Here is a 13,859-nt window from a genome sequence, read left to right as displayed (position 1 = left end):
CACTTTTGAGAATAAAAAGCTGGTGCAATAAGTTTGCGTTGTTGTAAAGACATTTCTTGTATTTGTACCGCGTTTTTTCCCAACTACACGCCTCCGTCATGGCTGGCTGGTGCCCGTTGTCGTTGCTCTGTCGGTAGACGAGCCAAGCCAACACATTAAAAATGAAGGCAAAGGCAGCACCACTTTTCTGCTCCCTACAAACGAAGGCTTACCTGCACACTGTAAGTCAGGAAGAACTTTCAATAATAAAGTTAATTATTTTAGGACCTCCAGTCAGGGAATTGGGCTAGGCACACAAGCTTGAAAAGCTGTCAGTTTTATTTGCAAAAAGTGTGTTTCTGACTAGATGTATCACAACAGTTTTTTTAAGGCGACGTATGCAGGCTGCCTGCATGAGATGGATGAAAACAAGGAATATATAGAAGGAACTTCGTTTGCTCTCGCTCTGGAGTAGGCAGGGTCTAAATTAAAGCTCTTTAAATACAAATATAAAGCAAAGCACAACCCATCACAACAAAAGGAGAGAAGACTGATTGATGGGAAGAATACCGAAAAAAAAAAATACTCCACACTCACATCCCCACAAAAGAAAAACAGCTTGCAAAGGAACAAGACTGAGAGAGAGAGTCCATCAGAATGTGAGCGATGACAGGAGCACCCAATGTCTAAATTGGGAGCTGCTAAAACATGGTCCCAACTGAAAGGAAGAACAAAAAAAAGGTCGAGCATGACGCACAATTTCTTCAGAAATGATATGTTGGATGACATATGCGTTGCTTCCCAAAAGCCTAGATACCAGCAGCACAGACCTTTGGTTGAAGAACCACCAGCTTTCCGACACAACAAGGCTGCCACATTGTTTGCTTCCTCATTACATTACATATTAAGTGCCAAGACTACACTTAGTGCTTCCCTTCAAAATGGAGGCACTACATTTGCAGTAGTTTTTGGCCCTCTGACACACAATCTTAGGTTCCTCTGTAAAAAGACATTGCATGCAAAATCCAAAAATTCTTGCACTGTCAGCAGCCTGTAAATACTCATGTTGCAAAACCTCTAACCAAAGCTCATAACTGTTAGTAACTCACACCGAACTGGTACCAGTCAAGTCTTGAGAGTGTACACAAAGCTGGCACCATAAGGAGCGTCATTTACATGTGCAGTTTAAGATAAAAGAGCCTTTCCCTAGCACAGGCACAAAATATTGCACAGCAGCATACTGGATAATGGCCAGTGCTACAGATGCACTGTGATAACAGCACAAAGCAAAACATTATGAACAGGTATCTTAGCCACTGGGCATACCAGCAACAGCCCATTTGAGCTTCTATTCTTTTAGACATGAGCAGCCGTGGAGGTTTTGTGAGACTTCCTGGTATCAGGACCTGCTGACAACTAGCACCAACATATTAGAGAGTTAGTAGTTGCATGGCTGGTACCAGCGTCTGATGACTGCAACCTTTCCTAAATGCAAGCAGCTGCATAGATTTCAACAAAAAAATTCTGAACAGATTCCGCACAATTATTTTTCACGCTGCGCTGGCAACCAGCAGCAGTTGCTCGCTAGTAGTTACAGTAAATGCTGCCAGCTTTATTTGATTTACCCAAATAAAAGAGTAACAACAATTCATCACCAGCTGCCGTTGCTGCAGCACCAGCCACACAAGATACGTGCGATTGCATAGCAAGCAAGGAACACATTAGTGCTGATGGGCCTCGGTCAACTACTCTCCTGTATAAAGGTGCTTCACACACCACATCAGTCAGGCAAGAAGCTGGCGGCTTGACTGACCCCTGTTATTCCTCTCTGTTTTCTGGTACCTGTCCTAGTAGGGCAGTGGTCCAAAATCAGTGGAATCAACTAGTCCCCTCTGTGTTTTGAGTTGTGCTCATCAGTCTGCTCGGATACAGCGGTACACAATACACCGCAGTCACTCGGAAAGCTGGTGGCCCAGAGGATGCCAACTGCCTTCCTCTATGTGCTGGTACCTGCTCCGTGGTTGTGCGCTGGTGCTCGAAGCTGCAGCACCCGGCCATTGCTACCCCAGTCTCATCCCACATTCCCTCACAACCCCTCTCATGGTTTTGAGTTGCACTCATTCCGGTGCTTTTGTCTCAAGGGCATTTGCAGCTTGCACGACCACTTGGGCTTGCGGTGGCTTGTTGGTCAGGGCCGGTGTGCTGTCACCCTGCTGTATCTGCATGTGGTACTTGTAGATGTTCTCCGTACTCTCGACGAGTCCTGGCAGGAGAGACAGGAACCAGTATGCAACCAAAACAGTCCAGCATTTTCCTCGTGGCTTGTCATTGGCTACCAAACAGCCTTTGGTAAGGCATATAATGGTGACTGACGTGGCATGCTGCTGTCTCTACATTTATTCTCGAAGCAAAAGACCAGCGGGCTGCAACGTCCAACTCTATCTCCTGATGACGAGTGGCACCAAAGACAAAATTATATTTACTGTACTCCCCGGGACAGAGATGAAACCCTAAAAAAATTATGAAACATATTCTCAAAGTTGCAGACATGGGAGATCATGGTCCGTGGGTGGACCTTGGTGTGGTTGTAATGAATGCCAGTGAGGCTGTGAAACCTCAGATGGACGATGTATGAGTGCTGAGGTAATGCTTGGTTCAAGCCAGCGAGATTGCAGGTGGTAGGTGCAGAGCCGTCCAACAAAACAGGTTTCGGGTTTGATGCAACAGCCACTGCTTCCATTGCTTCCGAAAGAGATGTAGGGTCAACAGCACTCGATACCACACCAGTCACCATCACTTCATACACTGCATAGAACCACTGTATGAAACATAGGTGAGGCTAGCTAGACCAACAAATCTGCTACGTTACCCTACAAGCTAGGGCCTTCCAATAATGCAATCAACTGACCAACGCGCTGTGGCTCACCGCTCAAAAGGTCCGCATCATGTTGAGCATGCTGATGCTCAGGCACGCTGCTTAGGTGTGATGCTTAGGATGCACTCTAGCCCTTGCATTCAACTAAGTTCAGAGTAGTACAAAGAACGCATTTTTAGGGCACCAACAAAAATCACGAAAAGTTTCCAGTTTAATTAATTTTGCGTGCTTACCAGATGTGATGTTGAAGCTGCGTCCACGAATGCCACCCTCCTTGGCAGTCGGCGACCACCAGTTGAAGAGGGAGCCCACGATGGGGACATGCCTCAGGAGCCCCTGAGCAAAAAAAAACAAAGGAAAACTCTTTAGGCAAACATCCACACAATAAAATTCCATTCATCAATGCCTCAGGAGCTCATGGTGAAACAGAGAACACAGAACTGAGGAAGTGAATAACGAGTCTGTCTGTCTGGCCTAGACAAGTTCCTTACTGAGAAAACTTAAGCATTGGAGATTGCCTCTGTAGCAGCGACGACACTAACAGAACAGGAGAGCTGAATACCTCTAAATGCTCATTAAGCATTAGCTATCAGCTTCCCTAGAGGTCTTGCACAAATGCTTTGTCACACACAGCATTGCTCGAATTACGTACAAGCTGCACAAGCTAGCACTCGGTCGTTGCATGTGGCTTCGTCATGGCACTTGCATCTACATTTCCCACCCATTAAAGAAACACAAACCGCACACAAAGCACTGATTAAAGAACTGGCTGGGCCACCATTAGATCGACAAACTGGCCAGCAGGAAAGCTAGCTTTACAGTTAAGGAAGAGGTTGCCAACTGAGCATTGTGCCCAGAAGCTCACCTCCTGGAGGATCTTCTCTTCGTTCTCCTGCTGGAGACCCTTGCTGGCCTCCTGAATGCCTTGCTTCACCAGCTCGGACATCGACTCAAGGGCCTGCAATCACGGGAGTGAAAGCAAAAAACACTCGGACAATTGAGACACAAAATTAGTTGAACAACTCATATCAGGCTTAATCCACATGCATACAGAATGCAGCAGACCAGGGCTTATGCAAACAAGAAGCTGCCCATGGAGGGGCATCACATGTTTACAAAATCATTACATCATATCTAGAAACAAGGACACACTCCGCCAAGCCAAAGTGTCTGCGCTACTGACATTTTAGATGTTGAATAAGGATTGATTTGATTTTATACAAAAGCTCTTCTTGCACACAAGATATCTCGTAGCTTATCACAGCGTATGTAACAATTTCAAATGTGTTCATTTCTAGGGAAATCCGACAACAGGGAATTTGCATGCAATGACAAACACGACATAAAATAATACTAGTGCAAGGCACAAATCAAAAGAAAATCAAGGAGCATGCGTCGGTACAATTTACCTTTCCACCATATATGCACATTACGGGAGCAGATATGCAGGGGACCACATAAGCAGGCTATGGTTGCCTCTTAAAACAATCAATAATCTGCCCCCATTTGCAGCTGATATACGTGACACAAAGGCCAGCTACAGACCAATTATTTGTACCTGCAAGGCACAAATGTCTCACTAACATATGATGTAGACAGATAGGTATTCCTTATGTTAGGCACACATAAATGTCTGCCTGATGCATCAGCCACAACTTGAAGAAAAGGCAGTTCCACAAATGTTTACAGTTACAGAAAGTGGCTCTACTGTCAGATGTTTCCTACACAAGCAGACTATGCTTTGACTGTAAGGCAGCCATATTACTAGGTCCACATTATTAAAATCCAGGAGAACAAAACTAAGTCAAGGGGTACAAGCTTACAAAGAAACAGGATGAAGAAAATACAGAGAAACAGTAACCTTACAGAGATCAAACAAATTTTGCAGTGCTCTCGTTTTCTGAGCATGGCTCTCCCATCAATTCACTGCGAGTTTCTTTTTTCAATGAAAGTGCAATTCAGCATTTTATTTTATGTTTTTCAGCATTAATTCTTTTTTGTGTGATTCTTCCATTCAGCCATGTCATCCAGAGAACAATTATTGACACACAGTGGGAATGGGCCTTTATCCTGATCACCTGGCTCTCGTTCCTCATCAGCTGATGCAGCTAATAGCTTTGATTATCTCACAATGTGAAACGGCGCAGGCACCTTTGTAGATTCCTCGAGCTCTATGCCAGCTCCAAGAACAAGCCCGACGAGCTCCTCAATGTCCAGGTCATCCGTCACCATGCCGAAGCGCACACAGGACAGGCCATCCTCGCTTTCACCTGGGCAATAACACCACGAGAAACAGATGTAGGTGTGCATGACAACTTGAAAGAAGCTAGGCGTACCTTCAGCACATACAAGCAATGAGCTATGAATCGAATACCAGAAGAAACCCGGCACCAGTTAGTGTTACAGCCTCAACAGCGGTCACTTTTTATTGCTTCGCTAATAATTCGGCAAGCAGAAGTGTGCTTCTGTTCTTTTATTGAAGTACATGCTTTCTTTTGTCAGCAGCGAGCACCAAAAACGTAAAAAGTGTGCTCGAGACAACCCTACATAAGTGGCTCCACCACTTCAGTTCAAATGACGGCCGCTTCTCATTGGTTCGCCGATGATTCGGCAGGCACAGAAGTTATACAGGAGACTATGTCAGTGTCTTCGTGCACCCCCAGTACTGGCTGTCCATGCAGCATGGTAATGGTGGACAGCTATGGCTTTGACTAAGCATTGCCCTTCAGGCTTCAAATAACCTTGCGAGTAGAAGTGCCGACATTACATTTTTTCATTGTCCTATTTCTTTGAACTAAATGAGGGTCCCCGCCGTATAAAAAATACTGGCAAGCATCAGAGCACCATAAATACTTTACTACAATACAGTCGAACCTCAATATAACTAACATAAATATAATGAATTATGGAATATAACGAAACAACTAAGACTTGGTTGATCATGCTTTATTTCAATGGAGTATGTAGTCCTGCTATAACGAAACCGAAAATGCAGCATCCGACGCGGTATTGGTTAAAACTAAGAAAGTTGCTGTTTGCATGCACGTCAAAATATATATTCTGGTAGCAAAAATGGCAAGCACGTTCAGACACCTGATTTCTCAGATCTACACGATTTCTGCAGCACTGCCACCTACTCCTCGCACCAATGTATGACTGCAATAACCGAAACTTTTAGGTATGAAACAAGCGAGCAACTTTGGCTGCAGACTCCCTACAAAGCAGCGCTGGTTAGGCCTGGCGGTCCAAATAGTGCAGCCAGCAGATCGGCTGGTGACAAGCCATCGCGGGAAGCTCGCCATCAATATGTTCACACTCGTAGACCTTATCAGTCATCAAGTGTGAGATTAGACATACGGGCTAGACTGATGGTCGTAGTAGAGAAGTACGGATCCATATGCAGTCCTGTTCGTGTCCAAACAATCTTGTCAACATTGTGCATATTTTGGACAGTGGCTTGGCTTAGTTTGACTTCAGTTGGCAAGCCAACATGCCGATCCCACGTGATAACACCAATCGCATGGTTGCCCGCTCACGGCAGTACCAGAGCAAGTGTGTGTAAATTACAGTTGCTCTTGTATCGGCCTGACAAAAAGATGTTGACGGGTCATAAAAACCCGCACGAATCCCTTTACTGACCTGCCAAAGCAACGCTTGCTTGACTTTCTTTCGCATACACGTGATAGCAACATTGTTTTGCCAATATCTGCATGCACGCTTATAAGGAAGATTGCATATAACGAAGGTACTTTCGTGTTCGAAGCAAATTCCTCCTAATGAGGTTCGACTGTACTTGTTTCACCGAACCATTTTTAGATTCAGTACAAAGGAGACGAATACAACACGACATCAATCACGAACTATCGGCTCACTCTGTTCCCATAATCGCTGCGACTGTCACACGGGAGTGCAGCCAAAGGTAACGCACACACTGTTCCTTATTTTTTTTTCATGCCCGACCCTAGTGTTGGACGTAATCGGCAAATCTCGCCTTGTGTCTTGACGTCACAGTAATGCCAATCATGCCAAGTCCCGCATTTCAAGACGTGAATGTAGTATCAAATTAAAATGCCTCAAGAGAGTTGCCCAAAATTAAGTCTCGCTATATCATGCCACTCTTGTGTGCGAGAAGCATGTGGTAACGAATCTACATGTTCGAAGCTATGCATTGGTACTCTTTTTACCCCCATATTCTGGGACATTCCTCCATTTGACACACCTCGCTGACTTGGGGAAAGGTGTGGCCAGAGGTGCCAAATTTATACAGAAGTGGCTACTGCACTTACGCTACGCTCCTTCGGCAATGCCTGGGCGAAAGCTTTTGTACCTGGCCACCCTTGCGATCTACTTCAACACACTGCAAGAGAAGGCGCGTTCCTCAAGCAACTCCTCGCCACCGGAGTTCCTCAAGCAACTCCTCGCCACCGGAGTTCCTCAAGCAACTCCTCACCACCGGAGTCGCCGAGGGACATTATTGAAGCACATCCTCTTCAAACAAGGGGTGGTTCACTTTTTTTGAAGTAGTAGCTTAGCGCAAATAAAACCACGGACACAAGGAAGATAGACAAGGACAAGCGCTACTCACTGTTCACTGCTCAATCAGTTGGAGTTGGGAATGAATTTCACCTTAATTGTCATTGAAAATTCATGTTAAGGCAATAAGCAGCCTCATTTGCATCCCAATTTATACAATTCGATGGCTTTCAGAATAAAACCATGTCACAGCGACACAGTGGCTGAGAGATGCCACAGTCGAGGTCTCTGGATTACTTTTGATTTCCTGAGGTTCTTAGAGGAACACTAAAAAGCAACACTAAATCAGTTTAGGCAAATTAAAGTACTCTTTTGAAACTCTTATTCTTCATTCATATGACGGAAAAAGGCAGAAAAAGTGATGGCCAAGCTTTCATTTCATAAAGGTTTTTTGCCATAATCTCAGCATCAGTGTGATGTCACAAGTTTCAAAGTATGTTCTCAAATTTGGGCTGTTCTAGAGAAGAAAAAGGTGTGGAACATGCTTGGCCAGTTCCTTGGCTTATTTACCATGAAATGTAGACTTTCTTTAGCAATGAACTATTAACTAGACCTAAGCATAAGTGGCCAAAGTCCCGAACATCATGGCAAGCAGGGGTTATAACCTTGCACGATGTCACCACCATCCTTTCGTTTTTGTGCTTGTCTTGGCTCACCAGGCCTTGGCTAAGAGTGGTCGTTTCGCTATTGCAGAACAGGTAGCTTACTAATCCAGCTCAACTTGAACATTCATCCTTAGTACCTCTTTCAAGGGGCACCTAAAATTCACTACTATGTTTCGTTTCACACATAGCAGGCAATGCTAGGAAAAGTAGAGAGATTTCATTCATTGCTGACATTCACGACCAAAAAAATAGTGTGCCACACATGAAAGATATCAGTAAGCGTTATGTAACTTGATGCAAAATTAGGCTCTCATGCACTTTTATGCTTAGAAATACGATGTACTTGTTACGCAGAAGGCGTTGCACATCCTGAGCCGGTTTGCCTCAGAAATAGCCGAGTGACATGTTCCTGTGATCAGTAGCTGCAGCTACATCGCTTGCAACCAAGAAGTAGTTTGCCGCAAACTGGAAACACAAAGGTGTACAAACAATGCAGAATATGATGCAGCCTCATGTCCGTAAGTTGTATTTGAAGTATGTGGAGTAGTTATTCCACAGAAAGCGTCGCAGATAAAAAACACCGGCACTGTGAAACATGTGAAGTGGGGCCTCAAGCTCTACTTGAATATCTTCCGCAGCATTGCTTCCCAAGTGTGAAACGGAGCAAACAAGCATTTTTGCATTTTGCCTCCGTCGGTATGCGGCCACAACAGCCAGAAACCAAAACCTCAATAACCTCATGCTCGGCAAGAAACCACCAAGTTGCCGAGGCAATGGGTCCGTGTCACGCAACCCATGACGTCTGGCTCACCAAGAGAGAAGGCCGAGTCCGTGTTCTTCAACTTGAGGACCAGCTCAGAGTTGAGCTGGTTGAGCTGGTCTCTGTCCTTCTCGTCAAGGGTGTCCACGTGTCCAACGTACGCATCCGGCACAAACCGCACGCCGCCCAGGCCGGCCCAGTGGCACACTTCGACCAACTCCAGGTTGGCATGCTTGCTGAGGGCATCGCGGAACTTGCGCTTCTGCCGGACTGTTGCATTCAGGATGGCCTGTCAAGCAAATTGGGCACTTGGTAAGGAGTCCTGTAGTGGAAGGCTGATGGTGGTCACAACCTGGCCCTGAGCTTGGCAGCTAAATGTTCAAATCAAACAGTTGATGCCAATCAAACACTTCAGATCAGAATGTGAAAAAAAAAAAAGGAAAATGGAGTCGTTGAGAACGAAACGGAACAGGTATGACAAATCAGACTTAGCAGCAGTTATCCATACACATGTACTTCAGCCAATGATAAAGATAATGGTGACCAATGCCACACTGAACCCAACAGCACAAAATTGGAAACCTTGCATAAGAAGCAGGCTGAACCTTAAGAAGGAACAGATAGTGTGTAAGAGAAAATTTTAATTTTCTCATCATATTAGTGTACTCCTACAAAACTGACTACCGATGTTATGCATCAGGTATTGAGAGGAACTAGTCTGAAGGTCTTCTAGAAGGACAATTACATTCTATCAGACAAGCTGCTTGACTGCTTCTTTAAATAAATTTCTCAAGCTCACTTTCAACCATGTCTACCACTTTCTATTACCCTTTCTTAGTTTCTTTCCAGATGACATCATAAAGTACAATCATGCAGAAACCAAGGGGCACCTCAGTTTGAAAAGTGAATAAGCTGCCGTGGCTAGTCACTCACCAGATGTTTGAGGAGACAGTTGTGCAATTCCTCCACATCCTGAGTCGTGGTGCCGAACACTGCATTGACACGAGCAAACGTGCAGGTTGAGGTCCCCTCACATGCTTATCAGCATGTAGGAGGTGTACCAATTCTGGTTCACATTGTGGACAATTTATGTTAACAGCTAAGAAGACTGCTTCCAAGACGCATCATGTCGCAACCATCTCTGCGAGATGAAGCCACCTCGCGTCGACAAGAAAAAGCTAATAAAAGAAAATATAATCGCTGTATTTTAACACTTTGCGGGTGTGAGCCTACGAAAAACATGTTGCTCACATTAAGCACATAAGAAAGCATGACTACGTTTTCCTGCAAACAGACAACCTTCCCATCGAGTTTCCAATCTTTCTACTCAGCCGCCGCCTTGCTTGGACAGCAACGTAGCCCACACTGCTTGGATTTTGATGCTGCCTTGATGAAGCTATCTCTTTTGCCAGAACTAGAAGCAGACTTAAGATGGCCGCTGTCTGATTAACTGTCTACTTGGCCTTCTAAGGCAAGCAGTGGAACACAGTCATACTGGAAAACACTTCAAGCATCACAAGAAATATGTGGGACAACCCGTTACCATGAGCGCTCTCTAGTGGACAGAAGCGCAAACAGGCCCCATAGGGATCCAGGTCGAGGAGGTCCAACGCTGCACGGGGAACGTCACGGTTGAGAACTTGGGCCAGCTGCAGGCAAAAGAAGGCCCCCATGTCACAAAGATGTTCAATTTCGTCGTATTGTCATCATCAGCCTAATTTATGTCCACAGCAGAATGATGATTTCTCCTAGTGATTACCGATTACCTCTGCCTTGTGTCGTATGACTGCATCCTATGCCTGCGAATTTCCAGATTACATCGCACATCGCCAAAAAATAATGTGTGCTACATGATAGCAAGATATCTGAATGTGCTACACAATTCAACGCAAGGTTGACTTCGTACACTACAGTCACAATATATGAAGCAATTGTCACATAGAAGAGAGAGCAGATATGAACCTGTTAAGCACAAAAGCTCAAGCGGAATGACACGTCTGTACGGTTGCACAAATGTAATTCGTGTATAGCTTCCACAGCGCACCGCCCACATCAGCAACAAAAATAGGGCATCACATACTAGTGCAAAATAGTGCAGCACAAGGTACACAAATAATAAATTTTTTGACATAAAGTTAACTCCACATGTAATTGTTACATTATATCAAGACGTTATTCCAAAGCAGACGCCCTTTCACTACAAAATGTGCGCAATGATACATTTCTGTAACCGCACTACTTGCGTAGTTTTAGCAACGCTGCCTACCAAATACGAAACAGAGTACAGCACACTTTGAAAGTGCCCACCCAAGAGTTGAGATTGTTGCGATATGACGTGTCGTGCACGGATGGGTCGTCCTCCAGGACTGCCTCCGTCTCCGCCTTCTCCCTGGCGGCCTCGTCCGGCGTGTTGCGCTTTGACTCGGTCTCCGACGAGACCTCCGTCGACTCTTCCTCCTGAGTTTCCTCCTCCTCCACCCCCTCCAGCAAGGCCTCTTCCGGCAGGTACCGGAACGTCACCACAGGCACGACGACGTCAAACAGCAGCTGGAACAGGGACACCACACCGCTGTACATCTCACTACTGTTTACGCTGGAGAAATGATTAGTCAATGAAGCTCAACGAGTCGAGTAAGCTGTTGATTTGGCCCAGTTGATTAGCTTTTTCTACAAAAAGCAGCACAGGAGATGCAGACAAGCAAGCAGACAGTACAAGTGACAGTCATCATCTCTTTATTTCAGCATCTTCTTTTTTTCTTCTTCTTCTTCTTTTGGGGCCGTTTTCAGTGTAGAGTTTATTGAGCCAATGAAAAACAAGCAAAACAAAACAAAACAATGCTTTTGGTTAATTCTGACCAACCGGGGTATGTGAGCTTGGTAGGTAACCGTACTTGCCTTCCATCTTGAGGGACTATCATGGCTGGGACTATCAAGGCTTTACCAAAGCTGAAGGTACATTAGAGGCAGATATTACCATAACATCCCAAGACATTGCCCTCCCCCCTTCCTTTAGGAAAAGAATTTATTACTTCAAGACCACCACATCATCGGCCAATCATAGAGAACGTAAATCGTGGGCCTCGCAATTTATGAAAAATAACCTCACAAAGAAACCGTTTTGTTCATGCACCTGGGCAGTAGTTGCAATTCTATGCAACAGGTGGTGCTTTCTTTCGAAGGGGGTCTATTCAAGCTGCAGTTTTGCATTCCGTATTCACACTATCTCTGCCGCTGCCAGTGGTGTTGCTGCCTTTTTTTCTTCCAGTTCCTCCGTGAAAGCCATTCGTGGTTCGTCACGCTCAGTTTAGGTCGAGCGGTGTGTCGTCCATGCCACCCAGACACCCAGTCAGCCACCGCATTGCACGCACGCACACCAGTTTTTGCTTACTGCTCACATCCTTATCACCTTTTGGCACTGGTCACTTTGCTAGCTTGTAACTCAGATGCCTTTCTTCATTCTTTTGGGATACAAGATAACATTCCGTGACAAAAGTTGAGTATATCTCTTGTCAAGGCACGCTAGATGCAGCAAAAAAAGAAAAATCATTTTCTAGTTTTTTTTGTTTGTTTGTTTTTTCTTTGGTCCCGGACACTGCAGGCCTGCCCAACATTTTCTATGAACTTCACGTTGCTGGGGGGGGGGGGAGGGGGGGTAGCTGACTCGGGATATTACAGTAGACAGTTTTGGTTTAATGTTAGCGTAATAGTGGGGTCAAGGGAAATAGTGCCCATTTTTTTCACAGCACCGATAGGTGGTGCAGCCATCCCGGAAGTTTCTCTCTTAGGCCTCGACACATTTGAAACTGCAAGCGATCCTGTGTTCTGTCATTTTTGTCCCTTCGCAGTTTTCCTAATAATAAAGGCACAACAACTTGCCCAGTTCAACATTTTGATTAAGCTTTTTTTTTTTACAATTATGACACCATTTCTGTGCCATACTTACGTAAGGATAAAGAATAAGTTTATGGACCACATTATGCATAGTCCTGGCACAGAGAGGGTACAGAAAGGCTGCCACGAGGAAGAGAGATTCTTCCTTGCATCTGATCTCAATACGAGATAATGAACACAAAACATTGCAGTGTTACCCCCACCTTCTAGTGATTGGCAGAAGCACTATGATGATCATGTAAAAATAATTATCTTTATGCTTTATAAACTATATTTAACCTTGTCCTAGTAGAGAGCCATACAACAACAAAATGTATTAATAGTTTATTTTCCTCATATATAGTTTTTACAAACAATAAAAATTGTTTTCATCATTCTTTCAACTTGCCTGACTTGCATGAAAATGAAAAAGAAAAACAATGACTTCAACGCTGCTTTAAAGAAAATGCACTTAAACTTAGTCAGTCTTACTAAATCTGGCCAAGAAAGAACAAAAATGGTCTCTAGGACCACGTCACCCCCTCAGTTCCGTAAATCAGAAGCAGCAATGCAGCAGCCTTGCAGTATGAAGTCATTATGCTTAACCCGTTATAATCTGCAAGATCTGAAATATTCTTACAAAACATGAAAGTACATCTAGGGCAAACAATAACATTTTTGACCTCACAATGTATTAAGCCACACTTACGTATCAGCAATGTGAGGAATTAGAAAAGAAGCAGAAAGCACGGTTCATACCAGAGTTCCCACAGACTTGGTCACCACATCAGCCAGAGAAAGCACCTGCCCTTCTTTCGACACTGCCCGGGGCCTGCCCTATGGAATAGACACAGTCATGAGCTAGATGCATAGTTTTAGGCAGGGTTCAGCACTCCAAGCAAATCAATATGTGACCTAGGTTCACAGATTGATTGGGTTTAACTTTAGGCATGACTTCTCACCGCAAGCAAGGCGAAATACAATCTTGATTCATTGATTTATTTATCAAGTTTAACACACTAAAGCAGCAAAGGGACTATAGAGATATATGGTGTTATGGGAGCTCAAGATTAATTTTGACCACCTGGGGTACTTTAAGGTGCACCTAAATCTTATGAGGAAGCTTTAGCTCAGGCCTGCCCATTTAAGTACATGTAAAATGCAGAAATGCTTCTCTGAGATAAACCCCGGGCCGATTTTAATATTTGTTACATGAGAGAGAAAGTTAAATTCTCGT

The 13,859-nt window shown here is 44.5% G+C and overlaps 1 protein-coding gene across 1 annotated transcript in view; it reads right to left on the bottom strand.

The window, feature by feature from the left end:
• Positions 1–300: 300 nt before the first annotated feature.
• The window catches only part of LOC135898625 (pyridoxal-dependent decarboxylase domain-containing protein 1), a 36,421-nt gene continuing 22,862 nt past the window's right edge, over positions 301–13,859 (bottom strand). Inside the window, exons 12-20 of the mRNA XM_065427675.1 lie at positions 13,382–13,459; positions 11,060–11,299; positions 10,296–10,401; positions 9,686–9,744; positions 8,804–9,041; positions 5,006–5,124; positions 3,720–3,812; positions 3,088–3,190; positions 301–2,242 (exon numbers count right to left, since the gene is read on the bottom strand). Coding sequence (XP_065283747.1) covers positions 2,097–2,242; positions 3,088–3,190; positions 3,720–3,812; positions 5,006–5,124; positions 8,804–9,041; positions 9,686–9,744; positions 10,296–10,401; positions 11,060–11,299; positions 13,382–13,459 — 1,182 coding nt within the window. The 3' untranslated portion in view covers positions 301–2,096. The remainder of the gene's footprint in view (positions 2,243–3,087; positions 3,191–3,719; positions 3,813–5,005; positions 5,125–8,803; positions 9,042–9,685; positions 9,745–10,295; positions 10,402–11,059; positions 11,300–13,381; positions 13,460–13,859) is intronic.

This window comes from Dermacentor albipictus, chromosome 8, assembly GCF_038994185.2.
Source record: "Dermacentor albipictus isolate Rhodes 1998 colony chromosome 8, USDA_Dalb.pri_finalv2, whole genome shotgun sequence".
NCBI classification, from domain to species: Eukaryota; Metazoa; Arthropoda; class Arachnida; order Ixodida; family Ixodidae; genus Dermacentor; species Dermacentor albipictus.
Note: the sequence above shows the minus strand (reverse complement) of the source record. Positions and strands in the feature narration are given on the sequence as shown.